Below are 22970 nucleotides of genomic sequence, written 5' to 3'. Positions count from 1 at the left end.
TTGCAGATTGCCAGAGCTTAAGGCAGTGCTTGGGAGGAGCTGGCCCGGGGCCCCCTGACTTCCTGACCCCCACACCTCTCTTCTGCAAGGGGGATCCTAGCACCTCCGTAAAGTCACTGGGAGAGAAATCAAGCTGAGGACACTGCGGAGATGGTGCTGATGACAGACTCTGATTACATTTGTCCACTCAGCTGCGTGGATGTAGAAGAAAGAGATAGCAGACCTGAATTCACACCTCCCCACTTGAAATCCTGGGCCGTGGTCTGCCCTCAGCACTCGTGTTAGCCACTCAGGGGTTACTGAACCAAAGACGTGGAGGGCCTGTAGAGACTGCCTGATGAAGGGAAGACAGGGCTTGCTTCTTTCCCACATACACTCTATGCAAGACGCTGGCGGGGCAGGCGAGATAAACTGCTCTGTGTGCTGACTCCCTGCAGAGAGGTTGCTCAGTAGTGAACCTCTTGATACACTCTCATACTAAAGCAGGGTTTCTTTCTTTCTTTTTTTTTTAATGCTCTGGAGTTAATAACAACTAGTGATATGTAAAGTGCATATTTTGCAATAAAATCCACCTCACTAGGGTTTCACTAGTGTTGAGGGTATTGAGCAAGGCCTCTTTTTGTTAAGATATAAACAGGTAAAGAGACCAATTATAGGTCTGTAAACATATCATGAAACAGTTTATCCTAGAGAGTCATAGAGATAAAAGCCATAAAAGTAAGCATTTAAGAAAAAATTTTAAGATCTGTAATAAGAGAATTTAATTGAGGGGGAGGAAAGAGGCTACTGAAAAGGGAAATCTAGTAGAATTTCAGAATTTAAGGTGTTTCTTGTGTGTGTGTGTGTGAGCATGGTTTTTAAATTTGCAGCACAAACCCGACTGTCACAACTGCATGATGAAATAGAAAAGGCAGAACAAAAAATTTTAAGAGCTACTGAAGAATTTAAACAACTGGAAGAAGCTATACAGCTAAAAAAAGTATGTAAAAGTAAAGCAACAATGCCAAGAGGAAATGAGAGAAATTGTATGTGTTTCCCCTTTATAGCTATAGAAAACCACTTTTGTATCAGTGCTGCCTGACTAATTATGCATTGGTTAATTTCAGAGTCAAATATGGTTCTAGGATTCCCCCGTTACATTTTTTCTTCCATTCATAATGATATTCTGTTAGCATTTTATAAAGTATATAGAAATAAAATACTTTGTATAAAAGAATGTGTTCTCGCTATTAAGGAAGTGATTATTTTGGCCAAGGAAGTGGCTTCCTAATATATCTTCTAAATTAGGAATCGCTCCCTTAAGATCAGAGGACCTAGATTAAGAGCCAAAGGTATTTAAAGGTATTTCTGATTGGATAAACACTGTCAAAGATGAGAACCAAAAAAAAATGTGGTATACATAAAGATGAAAAGTCTACAACATGTTCAGAAATTGCTGATGTGCACCCTGAAGACATAAGGAACCCAAAACCATGATATAATTGTATAGGAAGAAATGAATGATTTTAAAAATGAATGATTTTAACGTTTTCCTTTTGTATGTAGTACATGTAAGTTGTATGTTAAAGTCAGAATTCATTCGTAACAGCTAGAACAAGAATGTGAAGCCAAAATTGTAGTTTTTAAGAAAAGATACACTGTGTTGTTACTTTTACATTGTATAGTAACTAGAAATTTGTGTTTATTGAGAGGTGAACAAAACAGATGGTGACCTGAGGTGGACACATGGTGACATGCAGGAGCCAGAGAGCGAGGGGCGGGCTTTGAGAGAGGCCAAGGCCTTCAGATTAAAGATTTCCCTGTAGTCTGGATGTCCTGGAAGATGTGGGCATGAGTTTAAGGTTCATGGAAGGCCTAGAGGCCGTTTTAAGTAGCTTTATTTGTATGTGATGGGACACCTTTGAAGGGTTTTAAGTAGTATACTGGCTGATGCTACTTGTCACTTGTGAGAGTGAAATTGGGGTGAGGGTGATGGGAGACGATGGAGATGAATGTTTCTGTTGGGGAGGTTGGCGCATCCCCAGTAAGGTGATGCTGACTGACTTTAGGGAGGTTTCAGCAGTAAGACTGGATAGGACTTTGATTTTATACTTCTATGCAGACTTTTGAGAAATGGTTAGTATAAATGTCCATGCTGGGGCCAGCGCTGTGGGACAGAGTTAAGCTGGTGCGTGTGATCTAACAACCTGTGCCACAGTGCTGGTTGCTTCTGAGCCAGCTTTCTGCTCAGGTGTCGCTAGTCAATTTCCTGGCCAATATCTTTACATATAAACTCATTAAGACACCGTAGTTAGTGAAAACTCATTAGAGAAGTGTGACCAGTGAAATGATCTGTAGAGTCACGCAGAGTCTTGGTCCCGCACCTTCTAGTGTGACTTTGGGCTTACTTAACTGGCCGTGACTGTTCCCTGGTCTGTGAGACGGGGTAAGTTACATGCTTTGCAGGTTAAAACATGTAGCTTATGAACAGTGCCTGGCACCTAGGAAGGACAAGAATGAAGTAAGCTGTCATTCATGTAGCATCATGATGATTATTAATATTTTACAAGGTGCCTATGCCAGAATGACTCCATTTGTATCTGCTGTTAAATCACAGGATTTTGTACATGTCTGCATGTAATCATCAAAACACAGATATGCATAGGGTTTCTAAGTAACTTCCACATTTTATTGATATTTCAAAAACTGATAGAACATAGAACCTTTGTAATTTGCAGAAGTTGTCTTTGTAAATCTGTTGCTATCTTGATTATTTTGTTACTGATATAATGGGGTCTGGGGGTGCTTAGATTTCAGAAGCAGAGAAAGACCTTCTTTTGAAGCAGTTGAGTAACAGAATACAGCTTCTAAATAAATTACGCCAGGAAGCTATGGATGTGGAAATGCAGATGGAAAAGCAAAGGCAAGATATTGCTGAGAAGCAGGAGGAGATCAAGGGTCTGCAGACCGCCCTGGACAGGCTGGATCCCAAAGACCCAAAGCACGTAAGTGAGCTGAGGCATCGTGCCTTGTTCTGTATGGGGGAGGGGAGGCAGCAAGTGTCTCATCGTGACTGCAAGCAGAATCGTTTTTGAAGGTCCCTTAGTTTGGTGCATGAATTTAGGGAGTGTGTGTACATTATATGTGTATATTATTATATGTGTGAATATACATCTACACACAAACATGTGCACATGCATGAGATTTGTGTGTAAAGGTAACCTGGACTTTGGATGCATTAGCTTTCAGTAAATGATGGCCACATGCTTCACCTATTACTTTTGAAGTGGTTGAGTTTCATTGTATTGCAGAACAAAAGAAACCGCCAAGAAACTTCATAGCCATTCTCCTTTCCTTGCCTCTGCCTCCTTTTTTTTTTTTTTTAAGATTTCTTTTCATTTATTTGGAAGGCAGAGTTATAGAGGGAAAAGGAGAATGAGAGAGAGAGAGAGAGCGCTTCCATCTTCTGGTTCACTATGCGAATGGCCACAGTCCCAGGCCTGGGCCAGTTTGATGTCAGGAGTTTCATCAGGATCTCCCAGGTGGGCAGGTGGGCAGAGGGGCCAAAGCACTTGGCCATCCTCTGTTGCTTTCTCAGACACATTAGCTGGAGCCGATTCACTCCCTAGATGGCCACAATGACCAGAGCTGAGCCAATCTGAAGCCAGGAGCCTCTTCCAGGTCTCCCATGCAAGTGCAGGATCCCAAGACTTTGGGCCGTCCTCAGCTGCTTTCCCAGGCCGCAAGCACGGAGCTGGATGGGAAGTGGAGCACAAACCTTTGCCCATATGGGATAATGGTGCTAGGAAGTGTAGTATTAGCTAGTAGAGCCATTGTGCAGACCCTCTTTCTATTTCTTCTTTAATCTCTTATGAAAATATGCACTAAGGCTATTTTTTAGTCTCTTGAAGAATGAACTCTTTCTAAGATGCAGTCAGAAGTGGTCAGGCCAAGATAAGAAAGAGGACTAGGCTCTTGGTTGTCTCTTCCTTGAGCAGTCTTTTCTAAGGGCTGTGTCTTAGCTTATATTTCTAAGATTAAAATACACTTCCTGCGTATTTTACTTGCATATTTTGTACCTGTGTATCCACAGAAATCATAGCATTGAATATGGTGGAGACAATGTACTATTGAGTGCTTTCAGTACTTGACAAGTAATTAATTATTCCTTTAAATATGTTAGTAAAATATGTGGGCCAGCTAATTTTAATAAAAGTGAACCTGACCATCATAGAGCCCAAGGCTTAATATTAAAAATGAGGGCCTAGCGTGGTAGCCTAGCAGCTGAAGTCCTCACCTTGCATGCGCCAGGATCCCAATGGGCTCCAGTTCTAATCCCAACAGTCCTGCTTCCCATCCAGCTCCCTGCTTGTGGCCTGGGAAAGCAGCTGAGGACGGCCCAAAGCCTTGGTACCCTGCACCCGCATGGCAGACCCAGAAGAGGCTCGAAGCTCCTGGCTTCTGGCTTCAGATTGGTGCAGCTCCAAACGTTTTGGCCACTTGGGGAGTGAATCATCGGATGGAATGATCTTCCTCTCTATCTCTCCTTTTCTCTGAATATCTGACTTTCCAATAAAAATAAATAATAAATCTTTTTTAAAAAATAAATAAAATTGAGTCCAAAAGTCATCTTAATTTTAAAAAAATTGTTACATGAAAAAGCAGATTTTACATAGGGTGAATGCCATGTGGTTATTCATATCTGACTTTAATGAATTTAAACCCTGTTTTTTTTAAAGATTTATTTATTTTTATTACAAAGTCAGATATACAGAGAGGAGGAGAGACAGAGAGGAAGATCTTCCTTCCGATGATTCACTCCCCAAGTGACCACAACGGCCGGTGCTGCGATCTGAAGCCAGGAGCCAGGAACCTCCTCCAGGAATCCCACGCGGGTGCAGGGTCCCAAGGCTTTGGGCCGTCCTCAACTGCCTTCCCAGGCCACAAGCAGGGAGCTGGATGGGAAGTGGAGCCTCTGGGATTAGAACCGGCGCACATATGGGATCCTGGCGTGTTTGAGGTGGGAACTTTAGCTGCTAGGCCACACTGCCAGACCCCAACCCTGTTTTTTTTAGAACCTTGTTTTACAAGCAAAAAGGAAACTTATATGTGTTTTCTGTGTTGAACCTCCCTCTAGCACAAACTGATTCTGACTGCCTTGAAAAACTCAGTCTCCATTCCTACATCTCATTTAGCTCCTGTAGACTACAAGTGTGAACTTTAGCAAAACAGAAGAATCTAGAAAGGGGTCCCGTGTGTTTTCTGAGAAATGTAGATAGGCTTTTAATTAATTTTATCGAATCAGATGAGGTTTCTTCTTGAAATGCTGTTAGAATCAGAAAGTAAAGGTGTGACTGATGATTGCTGATGGAAACAGTTGTGTTAAGTGCCACCTGAGCAGCCTGCATTGCAATGCTTGATTTTATTAAACATCCATATGGTATTGGCGATTGCTTTTTCCCCCTCAAGTGATTTGCTTGAACTCGTTCTTTTAGGAAGATGACTAGCCCTTGTTCAAGAAGTACAGTGATTTCACAAAAGAATGAAAAATCTATGAGATGATTAAAAAAAAAATTTACTCCAGAAGCAAGTCTAGTCAGGTTTTCAACGAATATAGCCATTTAACTAGGTTTGAATGGGAACGTTCTTTTGAAAAATCAAACCCCAGTTGAGTTGTAAATGCGTACACAGAGCCAAACATAACAGGGACGTGTGTTGCACTTCCCTCTGGGGAGAAGCCCCAGGAAAGCTCAAGCAACTGCTCTCCGCGGAGAGATGCGGAGTTTGGGCGTGATTGGCCCTCGAGCGCTTCCTGTGTTATGATTTAAAGCTCGGCGGGTGGGACCTGCCCGCCAAAGCTGCCGGTGATTGGGCGCGCTCGGCTGCCACTCGCTCTCCGCCGGGAATGGGGCTTGAGACCCCGCGGAATTGCAGAGGCTCCGAGGCGCTTGCAAAATGTGGCTGTCAGAGAGGGAAGCACACAGAACTTGAAGACAGCGTTAGGGAGCGTTCCGCCCACAGTTTCTCCTTTCTCAGCGGCTCAGTTATCGGGACAAATCCTAAGTTAAGGTATGGTCATTTTTCCTGTCGCTGTACAAAGGACTTAAAAGGAGGAGGAGTCAGAGATGTAAGTTCCTGTTTTACAATAACTTGTAAGTTTCATGTTAGTGAAAATCGTCGAATATACTTTCGCGCCCATGTGTTTGGTGCACGTCGTTGAACTCTTTCTCCTCCATATTGTAGATTTCAGTGGATTTTTTCCGATGAATTTTAAAGATATTGACAGATGAGTGCAGTCCTTTTTTAAAAATTGTTTCTTGAGCCATAAACCTCATCAGTTTACTTAGCACGTAAGCTGTTATCTGAAGTTGCTTTCGGAACGATTTCAGTTGCATATTTGGGAAGGGGAGGGAGAAGACGAATTTTGAAAATCCCATAAAGTTTCACTAGTAGTAAATGAAAAGCTTTCTAATCAAGCTGCCACTCAAAATGAAGAGACTCCCTGCTTGCATTAGGGGGAAGCAGACATAGTCGGATAACCCAGTGGCTCTCCGTTTGTGAGCCTTGATACCCTTTGCCCAGATGCTGCTCATTTCCTCCTCATTTGTGATTCAGTCCCTCTGGTGCAGGAGGGCGTCCTGGAGCCCCGAGGGGGCGAGAGGGCGGGCAGAGCTTCTGGGGAGGCACTTGTCTCCACGGAAACAGTTGCCTGGGCAGGTCTTTTGATGGATGTGAGATTCAGTTCTCAGGGGTCAGAGGAGGGGTAGCTTATATCTCTGAGGCGTGTTTCCCTTGGCACACCTGAGTTATGAGTGGCTGTGTAGGGGGTGACTGTCAGGGGTCTGAGGGTGTGGTGGCCTTTCTCCATCTGGAACCTCTGTGAGAGCAGGCGTGTGCCTCCCTGGGACTCTGCATCTGGAGACCGGTTTGTGGTACCTCTCAGTTTCCTGTTATATCAAATGTAAAAGCAACGGGTCAGTTTGTATCTAAAATTGAAAATAAATCTCAATTCCAAGTATATTTATTTATTTGTTTCCTGTTTTGCTTTTGAAAACAAATTTAACATTTTTTCAGGTTAAAAAGACGTTATTTTTCTACTATACAGGTGTTTTTAAGAAACAGTTTTTTGAATATGTAAATATTCAAAATACAACAGATATAACATCAGCAGATATAATTCTTGCTAAAATATGGATTGTTTTGGAATATGCTATTTAGATTTTTTGTTTCCCCATATGTCAATATAAGCAATTTTTTGGGAAAAGATTTAAGATATATTTTAATGCCGTGCAAATACTGAAATGACATATTACTTATTGGGTATACCCTTGTTTTTATTTTTTTTATTATTATTTTTATTTTTATTTTTTAATTATTTTTTTTTATTACGAGCCTCTGAGGAGGCTCAGCTTTTTTTTTTTAAGATTTATTTATTATTTATTGTAAAGTCATATATACAGAGAGGAGGAGAGACAGAGAGGAAGATCTTCCGTCCAATGACTCACTCCCCAAGTGAGTGCAACAGCCAACTGCTTTCCCAGGCCACAAGCAGGGAGCTGGATGGGAAGTGGAGCTGCCGGGATTAGAACCAGTGCCCATATGGGATCCCGGCGCGTTCAAAGCGAGGACTTAAGCCTCTAGGCCATGCCACCAGGCCCTGGGTATACCCTTGTAAACATTACTTATCCACTGTGCTCCTTCTTTTGATTTATTTGTTTTTACTGGAAAGGTAGTTTTTTTTTTGCCTATTAGTAACATTGCATTATGTGACACAGTTCTATGAAAGGTAGTTTTTTAAAACAAGATTTATTTATTTATTTTTATTGGAAAGTCAAATTTACAGAGAAGGAGACACAGAGAAGAAAGATCTTCGTCCACTGATTCACTCCCTAAGTGGCCGCAACGACCACAGCTAAGCTGATCCAAAGCCAGGAGCTTGTTCCAGGTCTCCCACATGGGTGCAGGGTGCCAAGGCTTTGGGCCATCCTCCACTGCTTTCCCAGGTCACAAGCAGGGAGCTGGATGGGAAGTGGAACAGTGGGTTTAGACCTGGCTCCACATGGGATGCTGGTAGTTGCACATGGAGGATTAGCCAATTGAGCCATCACCCAGGTCCAGAAATCTTAGTTTCTAATCTATAAAATGGAAACAATTCTTGCAAGTGCCCAGAGGCTAAGATGAAATGTGGAAATACAGGGCCTGACACAAAATATGTGCAGGTTATTACATTTTTAGGCTTTCTTTTAAAATGTTGCTTAAGATTATTTTAGGAAGAGTTCAATGAACTTGAGATTTTATTGTTGTTTTCCGTTTAGTCCCATATGAGGGCTCAGAAAAGGGGTAAAGAACAACAATTTGACATTATGAACAAGCAGTACAAACAACTTGAAAGCCGCTTGGATGAGATACTTTCTAGAATTGCCAAGGAGACCGAAGAGATAAAGGACCTGGAACAACAGCTCACTGAAGGTGAGTTTTAACTGTATTTGAGATAAATCAGTGTCAGTGTTAATACGTAAAGGTGAGGACTAGACGAGAGTAGTTAATACAGTTCACTGTTAGCACTACCATTTGGTAAGGAACTTCGCCATTTCCAAAAACGCTTAAAAAAATCAAACACATTGATTTGAGGCTTGTTTGTTTCCCTGATGCCTCATGAATAAGCTCATTCCATTCAAGTCAGTGGTTAACCATGACAAGCCGTGGCCTGTGGGTGTCTGCTGTGGCATCCAGCCCTTCCAGAACTGAGTCCATTGGCATCAGGGAGTTCTAACGAGGGTGTAGAAAGAATTTTAGGATCTGTTTTTGCAGTGCAGATTGAGTGGTGATGTTCCGGGCCGTCGTGGTGAGAGCCTGGGCTTCGGTTGTTGTGTTGCTGGTAGCAGCTTGGTCACTTTAGACAGGTTATTTCTGTCCGTTATTATCTGTTGGGGAACTAAATAATTCTCGTAAAATACCTGGCACATATGGGAATTGCCATGTATAAATATTTTTCAAGGCTTTAGGTTACTTGATTGTGTTGTCAATCTTGGATTAATCTTATATATTAAGTGGGTTTTTTTATTTAGCAGCAAGAAGTCGGTTTTGCTGAACATCCAAAATATTTATTTTCAATTATTTAAACATTTCCTATCACGAACCAGGCATTTTGTAAGCCCGTACCTCTAACGATATGCTGTTTATGTTGTATTTATTGCTTAATACTCCTATACTGCGGATAATAGAAAATGATCATTGTGTCTTGAAAAAGTAAACTAAGATAGTAGATAATTAAAAGCTTAAAGGTCTGCTAGCACACAGCCAAGGCAGTACTTACACATTCTTACACTTTTCCTGTTCTGTATAGGCCAAATAGCAGCTAATGAAGCCCTGAAGAAGGACTTGGAAGGTGTTATCAGTGGGTTGCAGGAATACCTGGGGGCTGTCAAAGGCCAGGCGACTCAGGCCCAAAAGGAGTGCAAGAAACTGCAGGATGAAAAAGAGGCTCTGATGCAGAGACTGACTCAAGTCGAGCAGGAGAGGGACCAACTGGAAATCGTTGCCATGGATGCAGAAAACATGAGGAAGGTACGTTGCTCTTCTGGCCTGCTCGCCTGAGCTGCAGCTGGAGAAGGTTGCCCTAATTCGGGTTGTTAAAGGGATCAGCAGGTAGGCTGCTGTGGGGGACAAGCAATATTAGCAGCTGTTTGACACTTTCTGTCTTTTAGAAGTTTGGATTTCTTTTTCTTTTACTGTGATGCATGGGAATCGTTTTTCCTTAACTAAGAAAAGGGAGGTTTTTTGCTGAGTCTCCATTACTGGAAGCTTATCGTTGTCAAATAACTCTAAAGAATATGAGGTTATAATTATGAATGCTGCATTAAATGCTAATATTGTTTGTGCAGCAAAATTAAGCACAGTATGAAAAAAATCAAGTACACTATGGCTCAGTGTGTTTTTCCTTAGTCCTGTTATTGCTTGATAATCTTATGTTATTTTACAGATAATAAGATAGTGTTGTAAAGTATGCCTTTCTGTGCCTGATTTGAGAATTTCACTTGCCCAGTTTTAGTTGTTTGACGAACTTTATCATACATGAGAACCATAGGTTTCTAGCCTCACATTAAGCATGGCTAACTCTAGAAATGTAAATTAATATGTTTGAATAGGAGGAAATTTCTCAAGCATATAAAAAGTATCAAAAATACGCTTGAAGGGATGTGGTTAGGATGGTACTCAGAACAACTGTCTCTGGTGTCAGATGGCCTCGGTTGGAGTCCCAGCTCCACTTCCAATTCCAGCTTCCTGTTGGTGCACACCTTGCGAGGCTCAAGGGCTTAAGTCTCAACAGCCTGTGTTGGAGACCCATGGAGTGTTCTGGCTCCAGGTTTCAGCCTGGCCAGGCCCTGGCTGTTGTGGCATTGAGGCGGAGAATCAGTGGGTGAAAGAAAGATCTTTCCGTATTTTTTTAAAAAAGAAATATTTTTCGGGCCTGGCGCTATGGCGCAGTGGTTAAGGTCCTCGCCTTCAACGCCCGGGATCCCATATGGGCACCGGTTCTATCCTGGCAGCCCCGCTTCCCATCCAGCTCCCTGCCTGTGGCCCGGGAAAGCAGTCAAGGACGACCCAAAGCTTTGGGACCCTGCACCCACGTGGGAGACCCGGAAGAGGCTCCTGGCTTCGGATCAGCATAGCATCGACCCTTGTGCTCACTTGGGGAGTGAATCATCGGACAAAAGATCTTCCTCTCGGTCTCTCCTCTCTGAATATCCGCCTTTCCAATAAAAAGATAAAATAAATCTTAAAAAAATAATAATAATATAAAAAAATATATTTTTGAGAATACATATTTGACATCATGTTACAGCTCCAGCTTAAGAAATGAAGCGCTGCTAATGCATGCCCCCAGAACACACAGAATTCTGAATGTGCCTCTTCTTTCATTGCTTGTGTAATTGTCAGGAAGCAGCCTATGGTATCATCTTCCATGATTTTAAGACTTTTTTATGTTAGATATCACAGTATACATATTCTTTGGCTGCTTCCTTTATTCCCTCACATTTTCTGTAGCTTTACTTAATTCTATTGATGTATAACATCCTATTGTATGTATATACCACACGTTGATCACTTACTCAGTTTTCTTTTGGGCATTTAAGTGGTGCCCAGGCTTTGCCAGCATCACCAGTGCTAAGCCTGACATTCTCATACACCCCTTGAATATGAGGGCTTAGGGTCAGAGTTCAAGTGTGAGTCAGAGGATATGCTCTAATTAACTTCACTATATGTTGTTCAATTAACGTCCCTAGGGATACTAATGGTATGTATGTCCTCCAGGATTGAAAATACTACCATTCTACCGCAACCTAGCCAAAACCTTGGTGTCGGCCAACCTTTTTATAAGCTTTTATTTTCAAATAATTTCAAACTTCAGAAGAGAGTTGCAAGAATGTTATGGGTAACCATATTTACTGTTGGAGTTGACGGTTAATATTTTGCCACATTTGCTTTATCTCCCCGAAATTACAGTTTCCATATGATTTTGTATGCATTGAGTGACTTTTTTCCTGAGTTATCGAAGAATTAGGAGTATCGTTGTAGATACTCCTGCTCCTGTGCCCTCAATATTGAGCTATGTGATTACCTAAGAGCAAGAAGATTTTCTAATGTCAACACAGAAAAATTATTAATTTCAGGAAATTAATGTTTCATCACATTTTGTGTTTGCCAATCTGTCAAGTTTTAAGTGGAATCTTTTTTCTCATCTTTCTGGTATGAATAAGAAAATTGAAAGAATAGTTGATTAAATGTGAGCCCTTACATTTAATAAATATTATGTTGTATTTCTCTCTCTTTATAAATACCTATTTTTCCATTCCACATTAGAAAGTTATACACAAAATATCAACCCTTTCTCACACTGATGTTTTCCTGCATGGCTGCAGGAGTGTTACTGCATCCAGGACAATTCCCTGTAATTCCCTGGTGTCATCTACTCTCCAGCCCGTGTTCGAGGGTGATGTAGTTTTATAAATCCGTAGATTTTCTCACTTTCTGGATTTGCCTGATTGTTTATTCAGGATTTGTTAATTTGCTCCTCTGTATTCTCTAAAAGAATTTTATTTTTAACTAAATTTCCTCCTAGTTACTGGAGAGTGGCTGGGCACCTTTCATTTACCAGTCAGATTTTTTCTTCAGCAAATTTGTTGATTTTTTTTTGCCTATTTTTCTGTTGGATCCTCTCTCTTATGATTTTGGGGAATTTTTCTGTGTTCTGGATGTGAATTCTTTGTTGGTTATGTGTGGTGTCTGCATTCCAGATAAGTAGCCCGGATGGTTCAGGTAGGTCTCCAGACCACACGTTGAGAAGCTCCTCTATGGAAGTTCTTTTTGTAGGACCCACTTCTTTAATCTGGGAGAGTTTGAATCCATTCTTTTAAGATCCCAGATAAATGGGTGAAAGCTTTAATGTTTAATCATAAAAAGCGGAATGGACTAAAAGGAATTGGAACTATGGTATGCTGATTGAATGTGCTGAGAGTCTTGTTGGTGCTATTTTGAGTTGCTTTATCATCTGTGATATTACACAGCTCTAGTCCCATGTGTTCCATAGATGGGGAACATACTGTGTGGCTGAATGGAAGACTGGGTTTGCTGTCAGGCATCTGGATTCATGACCCCTTAACTACTCAGGCGTGCGCAACTTACTTAAGCGCTTGTTCTCGAGTTTCTTGTAAAACTCATTCTTCAGTTTCTCACTTGTAAAACTCTGAAAGTAACACAGTAATTACAGACACAATGATATGATGCATGTGAAACCATCTAGTTCAACATCTGAAGGAAAATAAGCCTGGAATTTAACCCTTCTCTGTTTTTCCTTCCTACCTTGCTTCTTAAGTTTTCAGTCTCTTGGAGTATTATCATAACTGGTTGGGAAAGCCATATGTTGCGGCTTACTTACTTTGCTGATTACATGCAGTCAGGATTCTGTGTGCCAGCTTGGCTGTGCACAGCATGAGGCTCCATGATACTGCGCTTGGAACTGTTCTGTGCCAGGCGGCAGTGGCTGCGTACAGCGCTCGTGTTACTAGTAATGATTTCCAGATGCTCAGGCAGGACGGTGAGGGCTGCGTGGCTAACCATGCTGGATCTTTGCAGGAGCTTGCGGAGCTAGAAAATGCCCTGCAGGAGCAGCACGAGGTGAATGCCTCATTGCAACAGACCCAAGGAGACCTCAGCGCCTACGAAGTGGAACTGGAGACTCAGCTGAAAATCCGGGATGCTGAAGCCAGCCGGCTCAGAGAGGAGCTGGAGGAGCTCACACGGCTTACCCAGGTGAGTAGGGACTCAGCAGCCTGGCCCAAAGGTACCATCCTGCCTTGATTTTACTGCCTTGATCTTACTGTAAGATGAACACTTCTTAATGTAATGCACACAGAGTGAATGGAGTGAGGCACTGCAAGTTCAAATGCTAGCTGTGTGCACTGGGCGAAGGACCTCATGGCTTTGAGGCTCCTACCTTTTCTTCCTGTGTAGAATGCTTTAAGTGAAAGGAAGTAAGATAATGACCTCAAAGGCACCTGGCTGTTGATAGTCAATAAATTCTAATTTTTCTTTCTCAAAATAGCTTAAAGAGATCTTTCTTCATTTGATGTTAAATTTTAGTTTGCTGGGGTCAGCATGGTGGCATAGCAGCTTGAGCTGCCACTTGGAACACTAGAATACTACATCTTGAGTGGTGGTGCCAGTCCATTCTTACTCTCTGCTAATGTGCCTCGGTAGGCATCATTGATGGCCTTAGTACTGGACCCTGCCACTCGTTGGGGAGACCCAGATGGAGTTCCAGGTTCTTGACTTCAGCCTGGAGCAGCCCCAGCTGTTAGAACCATTTGATGAGCGAACCAGTAAAGAGAAGATCTTCTCTCTGTGTGTGTCCCCTTCCGTCTGTCTCTGTCATTCTGCCTTTCAAATAAATAAATCTGAAAAAAAAATTTTAGTTTGTTTCCTGTTATGATTACTTAAAAGAATCAGTAGTTTATTCGTGCCAATTAGAGGAGACACTATTCATCCAATAAATTCTTACTGCTGGTTGGCTGTGAGGCACAGGGGCTGCGGATGCTCAGGGAATAGCATTGATGTGGTCACTGATACCATGTAGTGTCGTTGCAGTGTTCTAGGGGTGAAAGGAATGGGAGAGAAAGAAAAGGACAGTGTTGCATGGCAGAGAATAGGATGGCCAGGGAAGCCCACGCTGGGTCAGTGACATTCCAGCTGCAGCTTGAGGGATGGGTAGGCCCTGGCCATGCAGAGTGGGGAGGAGGCAACAGGCCTGGCAAGGGGTGCGGGTTACAGCCAAAGGAGTGAGTGGTAAGTGAGAGAGAGAAAGCAAGAGTAAGAGCAGCAGCAACAAGACGAGAAATAAAGGTGGAAAGGCAGGCAGAAGTCAGTGGTATTATATTCTGTATCAGAATGAAATTCATGCACTTGAAGCTCGTACATCATTCTTTGGAATTGTATTCTTTCATTTTTCTGTCATAGTTTTGACTGAAAAAAAAATAAGTTTGACCACAAAAAAAAAAGAAGAAGAACAGAAGCTTTTGTAACAGCCTAGCCTTTTCATCGATTCGCTTGCCCCACTCCAAGGACAGCCGGGAGTGGTTTTCAAACCCCAAATTGAGATATTTTATGGAATTAGATCTTCTCCCTCTGGTCTACAAATCTAAAGATTGCTGATGGATAAAAGTCAGTTACGTCATATCCCCACCCGGCAGCTTCTGAGCCATCAAGTCTGACGTGGAGTCTAGGCACCTGCATTTTTAGCAAGCACACCAACTTTAATATAGGCATTTTTGGAGCACAGCTTAAGAAATACTAGCCTAAGTGAAGGCAGAAAAACAATTGTAGATGCTTGGGGCCCGGCGTGGTAACCTAGTGGCTAAAGTCCTCGCCTTGAATGCACCAGGATCCCATGTGGACACCGGTTCTAATCCAGAGGCTCCACTTCCCATCCAGCTTGCTCGTTGTAGTCTGAGAAAGCAGTCGAGGACAGCCCAAAGCCGTGGGACCCTGCACCCACGTGGGAAACCTGGAGGAGGTTCCTAGCTCCTGGCTTAGGATTGGCGCAGCACTGGCCATTGTGGCCACTGGGGAGTGAATCATCAGATGGAAGATCTTTCTTTCTGTCTCTCCTCCTCTCTGTATATCTGACTTTGCAATGAAAATAGAATAAATCTTTAAAAAAAAAAAAAGAAACAAGCAAACACACACACAAAAATAGATGTTTGTCAGGTAGGGGTGGTTCACAGCACGTCAAGCTACCCGTTAGTGTGTCCCACATCCAGTCACTGCGTGCCTGAAACTTGATCCTATCTTCTGATACACTGGGATGCAGTAGATGATGGCTCAAGTATTCGGGTTCCTACCACTCACAGTGAGACACCCAGATGTTTCCTGGTTTTGGCCTGACCCAGTCTTGCCTGTTGTGGGTATATGGGGAGTGAATGAGTGGATAGAGTCTCTCTCCTTTCTCTGTCTGCAAGTCTGTATATGTATGATGTATGCTTGGTGGTATTTTCATCTTGTGCATCTTGGCTGAGCTCATTCTGATGTTTGCTCTTCTTAAGGATGTTTGGCTTAAAGTGTGTATTAAAGGGTTGCCTTAAATTTTTAAATTTGTAAGTACAACATGAAACTGGTGGGATTATATATGTATGGATGGATTTATGCCTTTTTAAATCATAAATTGTTGCTATTTATACTTCCTATCATTGCTTCCTATGGTGACAGTTAGAACAATCAGCCCTTCAGGAGGAACTTGAGCAGGAAAAGCAAGCCCTCAAGGATGCTCTCGGAACAGCCCAGTTCTCAAAGGAAAAGGAGCAGGAGAACAGTGAGCTCCGCGCCAAGCTCCAGCAGCTCCAGGTACAGGCTTGTTTTTACAGAATACATCCCTGCGTATGACGACCAGAGGAGCTCTCTGTAGTCAGCACTTAAGCTGCTCTAACACATTGTAAGCTGCTTAAATTATCTGAAGGGTTATCTATCAGGTTAGGGCAGTGCTGTAGCCCTGATGCCCTGGATGTGGCTTTAAGATTAGTGTGTGGCCGTCTTTTGTGTTGTGAGGGTGCAGAGATGAACACAGTGTCTGTTTGAACAGTCTGCTCTGTAAACTTTTGGGCAGAAGCAAAAGCCTGCATTTTTCCTACAAGCAGATTTGTTACTGGGCTACGATAAAACCATCAGTTGGGTACAGGCTTCTTTCACTGAAGTGTCTTAGGAGTTTGCCAGAATTTAAACAAAGTGAATGGCAATGAGCTTTCTTACTGGTAAACTATTTTCACAATCCCTTTCTCAGAAAGGATTCTATTAAAAGTGCAGTTGTTTTATATTTGTGGTATGAATGACAGTCTTTCACATAATAACCTGCCTAATAGATTGGGCGAAGCAGGTAGATAGGATTTTCCAGATAATTAAACTCTCTCAAAGAGGACAGCTGTCTGAGCCAGCAAGCCCCTGAATCAACACTCAGCTCACCAGGTCTGCCAGGGCAGGGGCCCCTTGGCTCGCTGGGCTGGCAGCTGATGTCACCGGAAGGAAAAGAGCCGAATTTAGGGGACTCAGGGGAGGCATCCCGGAAACCACACGAGTGGATTTGTGACACTCCGATTTTTTCTTCTTCCAATTCCTCAAATTTTTTTTTTTCTCAAAGTTGAAGTGGAGTAATGAATTTGTTATTGCTATTAGTTCAGTTCAGCTTCCAAGCCAAGTATCATAAAGATTTCTACATCTGCCATTCTTGGCTGAGTTGTACACATGTTTTGGGTCTCTACTAGGTTGCTTTTTACTTTATATAATTGAAATTTTCAAATGATCACAAATGAGACAATAGCCATAGAATCCTTTATTTAGCCATCACCCAGGCCAAACAGTCAACAGCATTTATTGTTTTATTTAATCCACCTTTTTTGCTGAAATATTTTAAAATTTTATGCACATTTTAGTTCATCCATTAATATGTCAGTATGTATCTCTTACCAGAAAAGAATTGAATAAGGTCTTCAGGGACTTTCTCCTCCAAGGCAAAGGCTGAACTCAGCCTTCTGAATACGGCCCGTTCTGAAGGCCTGCTGTCGTTAGAACTAGTCCTTTGGTTACTTGGCCTAGTAACCTCCTGGTTTGTGTAACTGAAAGCCACTCTACATTTGTTTTCTTAGAAATCATTTAGTGGCAATGAATCCAAACCTACTTACATTGCCCAAGAAAGAAAACAGTTTGCTAGGAACCAGAACCATTCTCTCCTCTTTCCCTGGACAATGTGTTTGGTTCAGTATGGGCCCAGCCCCAAACTGACATCTTTCAGGTCAGCACTTGTAAAACTTGCTGTGATGAATATTAGTTCCAGTTATGGGGAAGATGACAACCCATTTTTTGTCTGGCTAGTGGATTGGATGCTCTTGGGTCAGATGGCCTGTATCCAGGATGAGGTTTTATGGTAAACCCCCTTATCCACAGGGATATGTTTCAGGATATTTTGTGGATCCTGAAACACAAATAGTACTTGAATTCCTTATAAATCATTTTTTCTTATGCACTCATAGCTATGGTATGGTTTAATTTATGACTTAGGTACAATAAGAGATTAAAAACAGCAACAGTGATATGCTATAATAAGTTATTTAAAATTTATGTTTATTTCTGGAATTTTCCATTTAATATTTTCAGACTAGAGTTGGTCACAGGTCCCTGAAACCATGGAGTCACAGATAAAGGGGGAAATGAATGTAGTGTAGATAGCTGCTTTAGGGCAATGAGCAGGGCCAGCTAATAGACAAGAGGACTCCAAATGGAATAGGCAATCAAAGCAAGTTCATTCTAAATTCTATTTTAGTTAACACCAAGTTTGATAGGTTAATCACTCAGTAGATTGTAAGCGTTCGGAGAATACGGTCAACTTAGAATTTATAAAGCTTTTGTCTATAATTTGAGGAAACTTTCTTTTTAAGTAAAAAGAGGCATTGTTTGAATTTAATTCCACAGTCTGGATGTAATCATTAGTTTGTCAGTGAAAATATGATGGTGTATAACATATTCTCCCATCTTCCCCTTCTTCATAGGATGACAATAACTTGTTAAAACAGCAGCTTACAGAGTTCCAAAATCACCTTAACTGCGTGGTTGATGGCTTGATTCGCCCAGAAGAAGTGGCTGCTCGTGTGGACGAGCTAAGGAGAAAACTGAGATTAGGAGCTGGTGAGATGAGGTAAGGGGAAATAAAGACCTGCAGGTGTACGATGACCTCACACCTCCAAGCTGTGGGGGAGATCCGGGGCGAGCTCACCTTTCTGAACTCTGCCAACATTGGATTCCTTCTGGACAGTTCTCCTTAGGATGTTTCATGCCTGAGACTCAAGATTGAAGTTTTAAGTAGAGAACAAATACCAAGAAACCCAGAGATTATTGCACTCATGTGAAGTGGACATGTAATCAGACATTGCTCTCCTGACGCGAGCTGACATTTTCAGGTGGCCATGGGTTGTCTAGCTGGCATTTTCAAATTGCTGCGGTTGTGCCTCCACACAGCTCTTTTTTCTTTTGCACTAATGTTAACTGCATGTTTACGGCCAGCATTACAAATAAAATAAACACATCTGTATTGTCTCTCTCTCTCGCTCTCTCTTTTTTTTTTCCTGACCAGAATCAATAGTCCTTCAGATGTCTTAGGAAAAAGTCTGGCTGGTTTACAAAAACAGTTGAGTGAAATCCTTGTGCGATCCCAGTGGGAAAGGGAGGAAGCACAAGTGAGGGAGAAGCGCCTGCAGGAGGAGATGGCTCTGCAGCAGGAGAAACTAGCGAGCGGCCAGGAGGAATTCCGGCAGGCCTGCGAGAGAGCCCTGGAGGCCAGGGTAAGGACGGGCGGGAGCAGTCGGCTGGCAGTGCTTGGCAAATTATAACGCCACCTTTCTCATAAATGCAGAGTAATTGTTATTTTTACTCAGAACAAGTTAAGCCATGGGGAGTGGCTAAAATTCCATCTAGAAAATGGTTTCTGGCTTGTTTGTGGAGCTGTTTTCCTTGTTTTGGAAGCAAATGAGAGATATTTTATAAGGGCAAGTAAATAATGCTACATCGCTTACATGCAGTATGGGGCCAGAATATGACTTTTATTTTCTTGATGATATTGATGGTGAGACCAATGTTTATATACTATAGAGAGCATTGAAGAATACAGAACATCACCAGGAGAAAATTTCATTATACTTTGTAGTAAAATGAAAGATAATTCTACAGAAATCTTCCTTAAAACTTGATTTCCTTACAGATTAAATTTGATAAGAGGCAACATGATGCAAGAATCCAACAGCTGGAGAATGAAATCCGCTACTTGCAGGAAAATCTCAAAAGTATGGAGGAGATCCAAGGCCTAACAGATCTCCAACTTCAAGAAGCTGATGATGAAAAGGAAAGAATTCTGGCCCAACTTCAAGAATTAGAGAAAAAGGTGAGGCCAGACTAGGACAGTGAGCCACCTAAGTAACTGCTGATCAAGTTCTGTTCTCTGGCGATCAGATCAGCTGAAGAGGGAGATTTATTTATTTGAAAGGTAGAGTTAGAGAGTTAGAGATTGATTTTTCATCTCCTGTTCACTCACCAAATGGCTGCAATGGCTGAGTCCAACCGAAGCCAGGAGCAAGTAGCATCCTCCAGGTCTCTCACATGGGTTCAGGGACTCAAGTACTTGAGCCAGTCTTTGCTGCTTTCCAAAGTACATTAATGGAGCAAGCTGGATCAGAAGTGGAGATGGCAGGCCCTGAGCCAGCTTTACGTGCTATGCTGCAGCACTGGCCCCGTCATCCTTCTCTGGGTGGCCTTTCTCCAGCCAGCTTCAGGTATCTGCTCCAGTTGTCCATCCTGGATTCTAGCATGTGCACAGGCTGTACCCACTACCTCCAGAATCACAACTAAATGTCTACTCTGGCTAACATCCATGTTCCAACAAGCTTTTCAACCCTCTTGAGCTTCCAGTATGTTAGCCCCACCTTTTCTATCGTTAAGCCCTCTCTGACCTGACTGTCCTCTTTGTCCAACCTAAGTTCCATGGCCTGCCATTGTAGTCACTTGTCCCAGATACCTTCAACTCCTGCCCTTTTCTCCTGACCTACTCTCTGACAAAATTGTAGCTCTCTGCCTTTCTTGGGCTTGTACCTGGACCAAGTATTCCTGGAGGGACAAAGTCACCGATTCAGTCTGTGCTTTACTACTTTAAATTCATGCTGCCCAGCCTTACATAAGGAACATGGCTTTGCTCTCCCTGCTCACCCCTGTTTTCTGACCCCTCGCACCTGCCGTATCCTCATAGCCCTGGAGGATGACTTGCTTCCTACTTCACCAGGAACCCACCAACTGCCAAGTCCTGTTGAGTCTGCCTCCAAAATATGCATACTTTTTCCTTCTCTGCCAGCCTCTGTTCTGAGCAATGCTTGTGGCCATCTGACAAGACCCTGGCCACAGAACAGCCCAGGTACTTGTTGAAAAGTGGGTTGGCTGTAGTAAGCCCCCTTATCCCCAGATTTTCCATCAGTCTTAGAAAAAGGACACAGATTCTTCAACCTGTACATCCTCTGTGCTTTGCCTCCATTTTGGTCCATCCTTTTCTTGAAAAAAAAAAAAAAAAAGATTTATTTGAAAGGCAGTTACAGAAGGAGAAGGATCTTCCATCTCCTGTTTATTCAAGTGGCCACAGCTGCCAGGGCTGGAGTAGGCCAAAACCAGGAACCAGGCAGGTCCTCCAGATCTCCCTGTTGGGTACAGATGCCCAAGCACTTGGGCCATCCTTGCTGCTTTCCCAGGCTCATTCGCAAGGAACTGAATCAGAAGTAGAGCAGCCAGGACTTGAACCTGGACACACATGGGATGCTTCCCAGCAGCTTCCTTAGCATACTGCTCCACAGCACCGGCCCCGGTCCATCCTTTTCTCACTGTGCTCCTTTTAAAAAGGTTCCTCAAAAATGACTGTTCTGTTCTTCACCGCCACACTCCCAGGACCTCATTCAGCAGTTTCAAACGTTGGGCCATCGATTTCATAGTGATGGTGCCAAGAAATACTTTTCCAAGGAATGAATAAGTAAATTAATTAATGAATTAATGATCCCTTGGATTCTTGACTAGGAAGACTGATTGGAAGATTTTTCTCAGTTTTGAGGTTGTTTATTTATCTGTTAGATATTTATGCCATGCCGTTGTAAACCAGGTGAAGTTCTAGACATAAGGCGTACAGCATTGAATAGTCCCCACTCTCCGGGAGTTTACCGTAATTAGTTGCTATCAAAGCTTTCATCTATTCATTAATACTGCTTTTCTTTTTAGAAGAAACTTGAAGATGCCAAGTCACAGGAGCAGTTATTTGGTTTAAATAAAGAACTAAAGAAATTAAAGAAAGCTGTTGCTGCCTCTGATAAGCTAGCCGCAGCCGAGCTCACCATTGCCAAAGACCAGCTGAAGTCCCTGCATGGGACAGTTATGAAAATCAACCAGGAGCGAGCAGAGGTAATTCCACATGTGTAGAACAAATCTCCGTAAGTGTCGCTCATGTCCAAAAGCAACCACTTGTGTTTACTGATTCCTTGTTATAGATTGTAGCTATTTTATAGACCACTGAAGTTGTCTGGGTTAAGACCTAAGGACTGTATTTTTCCCAGCACAGCCCTCAAAATTGTATTTTGTGCCGCCATGGCCTGCACTCTGTTGATTGCTAGAAGAAACCATCAGATGTCATCTACCGTCCATACCTGAATGTGTAGGGCTCTGCTTCCGGTAGCTGTCAGTGTGTGCCTGGACCAGGGCTTTGACTAAACCCTGTGGAATGTCACATTTCTCATCCCCTGTGGTCATCTGAAAGTATCTTACCTCACGGGGCTGTGAGGATGCCTGACAGAGTTTCTGTTCTGGTGCTTTGTAAGCTGCAAATGCCAGTGAGGCTAAGATAGTAAAGCAAAGGAGAAAGAAACTTGATGAGAGCTAGAGAAAAGATAATCATTGGAGACGATAAAAGAATCTAGAAAAAGATAGCCCCTGTCCTTTCTGATGCAGTACCCCCTGCCCATTTGGCCGCTGATGGGATGGGCAGGCTGTGCTGGGAACACCACACAGAAAGGTGGGGCTTGGCACCACAAATGCTTGGACTCGCTAACAGGCAGGGCGCTGGAGCATTAAGTGGAGAGGAAAGCGGAGTGAAGACGACGCTCGTGGCAGCGCTGGTGCTCTTCCCGTCATCCCTCTGTCCCCACAGGAGCTGCAGGAGGCAGAGAGGTTCAGCCGCCAGGCAGCGCGAGCGGCCCAGGACCTGAGCCGAGCAGAGGCCGAGATCGAGCTCCTGCAGAGCCTTCTCAGGGAGAAAGAGGAGCAGGTCGGTACTGGGCCCTGGGGCTGCCTCCTCCCGGGAGACCACATGGCCTCATTCCTGCATCCTCAGAGGCTTCTGAAGTGTGCACTCAGTAGGCCGGCAGTGCCTCCTTCCCTGCTGTGTCCCAGGGGGAGTGTAGTTTAAATGTGAGCAGTAATTTCCGTGCTGGGAAAGTATAAGTAAAAGGTACAGAGTCATAATCAAGTTGCAAGGCTGACTGCATCTGGCAAAATTATCTTACTGGAAACTTGGTGTTGTTTCTCAACAGTTTCGAACCGACAACAAAGCAAATGTAGATGCTGGAGTAGCAGACGCGGCTGGAGTAGCAGACGCACAGGTGCTGGAAATTGAGAAGCTGCAGGAGACAATGGAGAGACAAAGGACCGAGATCGCGCGGCTGCGGCGCTTAGTCAGCCTCCCCAGGCCTGGTACAGTATCGGCTTCGGTCTTCACTGTCACTTTGTAACTCTGAAATCACCTCATCTGTCTTTTACTCTGAGAAAATGTATTCACATTGTGTATCAACTTCTTAAGTAAAATCAAAGAATTTAATTCTGTTTACAAATCATTTATTAGCTTTTCCTAACTTTGTAATTGGAAGGCAGAAGGATGT

At 42.9% G+C, this 22970-nt stretch overlaps 1 protein-coding gene across 3 annotated transcripts in view; it reads left to right on the top strand.

Moving 5' to 3' along the window:
* Window positions 1-22970, top strand: part of CNTRL (centriolin) — a 73784-nt gene that overhangs the window by 22804 nt on the left and 28010 nt on the right. For all 3 annotated transcript variants that reach the window (XM_040962942.1, XM_040962943.1, XM_040962941.1), the window contains 12 exons: window positions 870-979; window positions 2790-2984; window positions 8295-8448; window positions 9326-9546; window positions 13117-13293; window positions 15745-15879; window positions 18072-18217; window positions 18653-18860; window positions 19277-19456; window positions 21322-21501; window positions 22244-22360; window positions 22626-22785. In XM_040962942.1, the coding sequence (XP_040818876.1) occupies window positions 870-979; window positions 2790-2984; window positions 8295-8448; window positions 9326-9546; window positions 13117-13293; window positions 15745-15879; window positions 18072-18217; window positions 18653-18860; window positions 19277-19456; window positions 21322-21501; window positions 22244-22360; window positions 22626-22785 (1983 nt within the window). The remainder of the gene's footprint in view (window positions 1-869; window positions 980-2789; window positions 2985-8294; window positions 8449-9325; window positions 9547-13116; window positions 13294-15744; window positions 15880-18071; window positions 18218-18652; window positions 18861-19276; window positions 19457-21321; window positions 21502-22243; window positions 22361-22625; window positions 22786-22970) is intronic.

Source organism: Ochotona curzoniae, unplaced genomic scaffold, assembly GCF_017591425.1.
Source record: "Ochotona curzoniae isolate NIBS_2020 unplaced genomic scaffold, NIBS_Ocur_1.0 scaffold_3208, whole genome shotgun sequence".
NCBI lineage: Eukaryota > Metazoa > Chordata > Mammalia > Lagomorpha > Ochotonidae > Ochotona > Ochotona curzoniae.
This window is presented reverse-complemented; position numbering and strand designations above follow the sequence as displayed.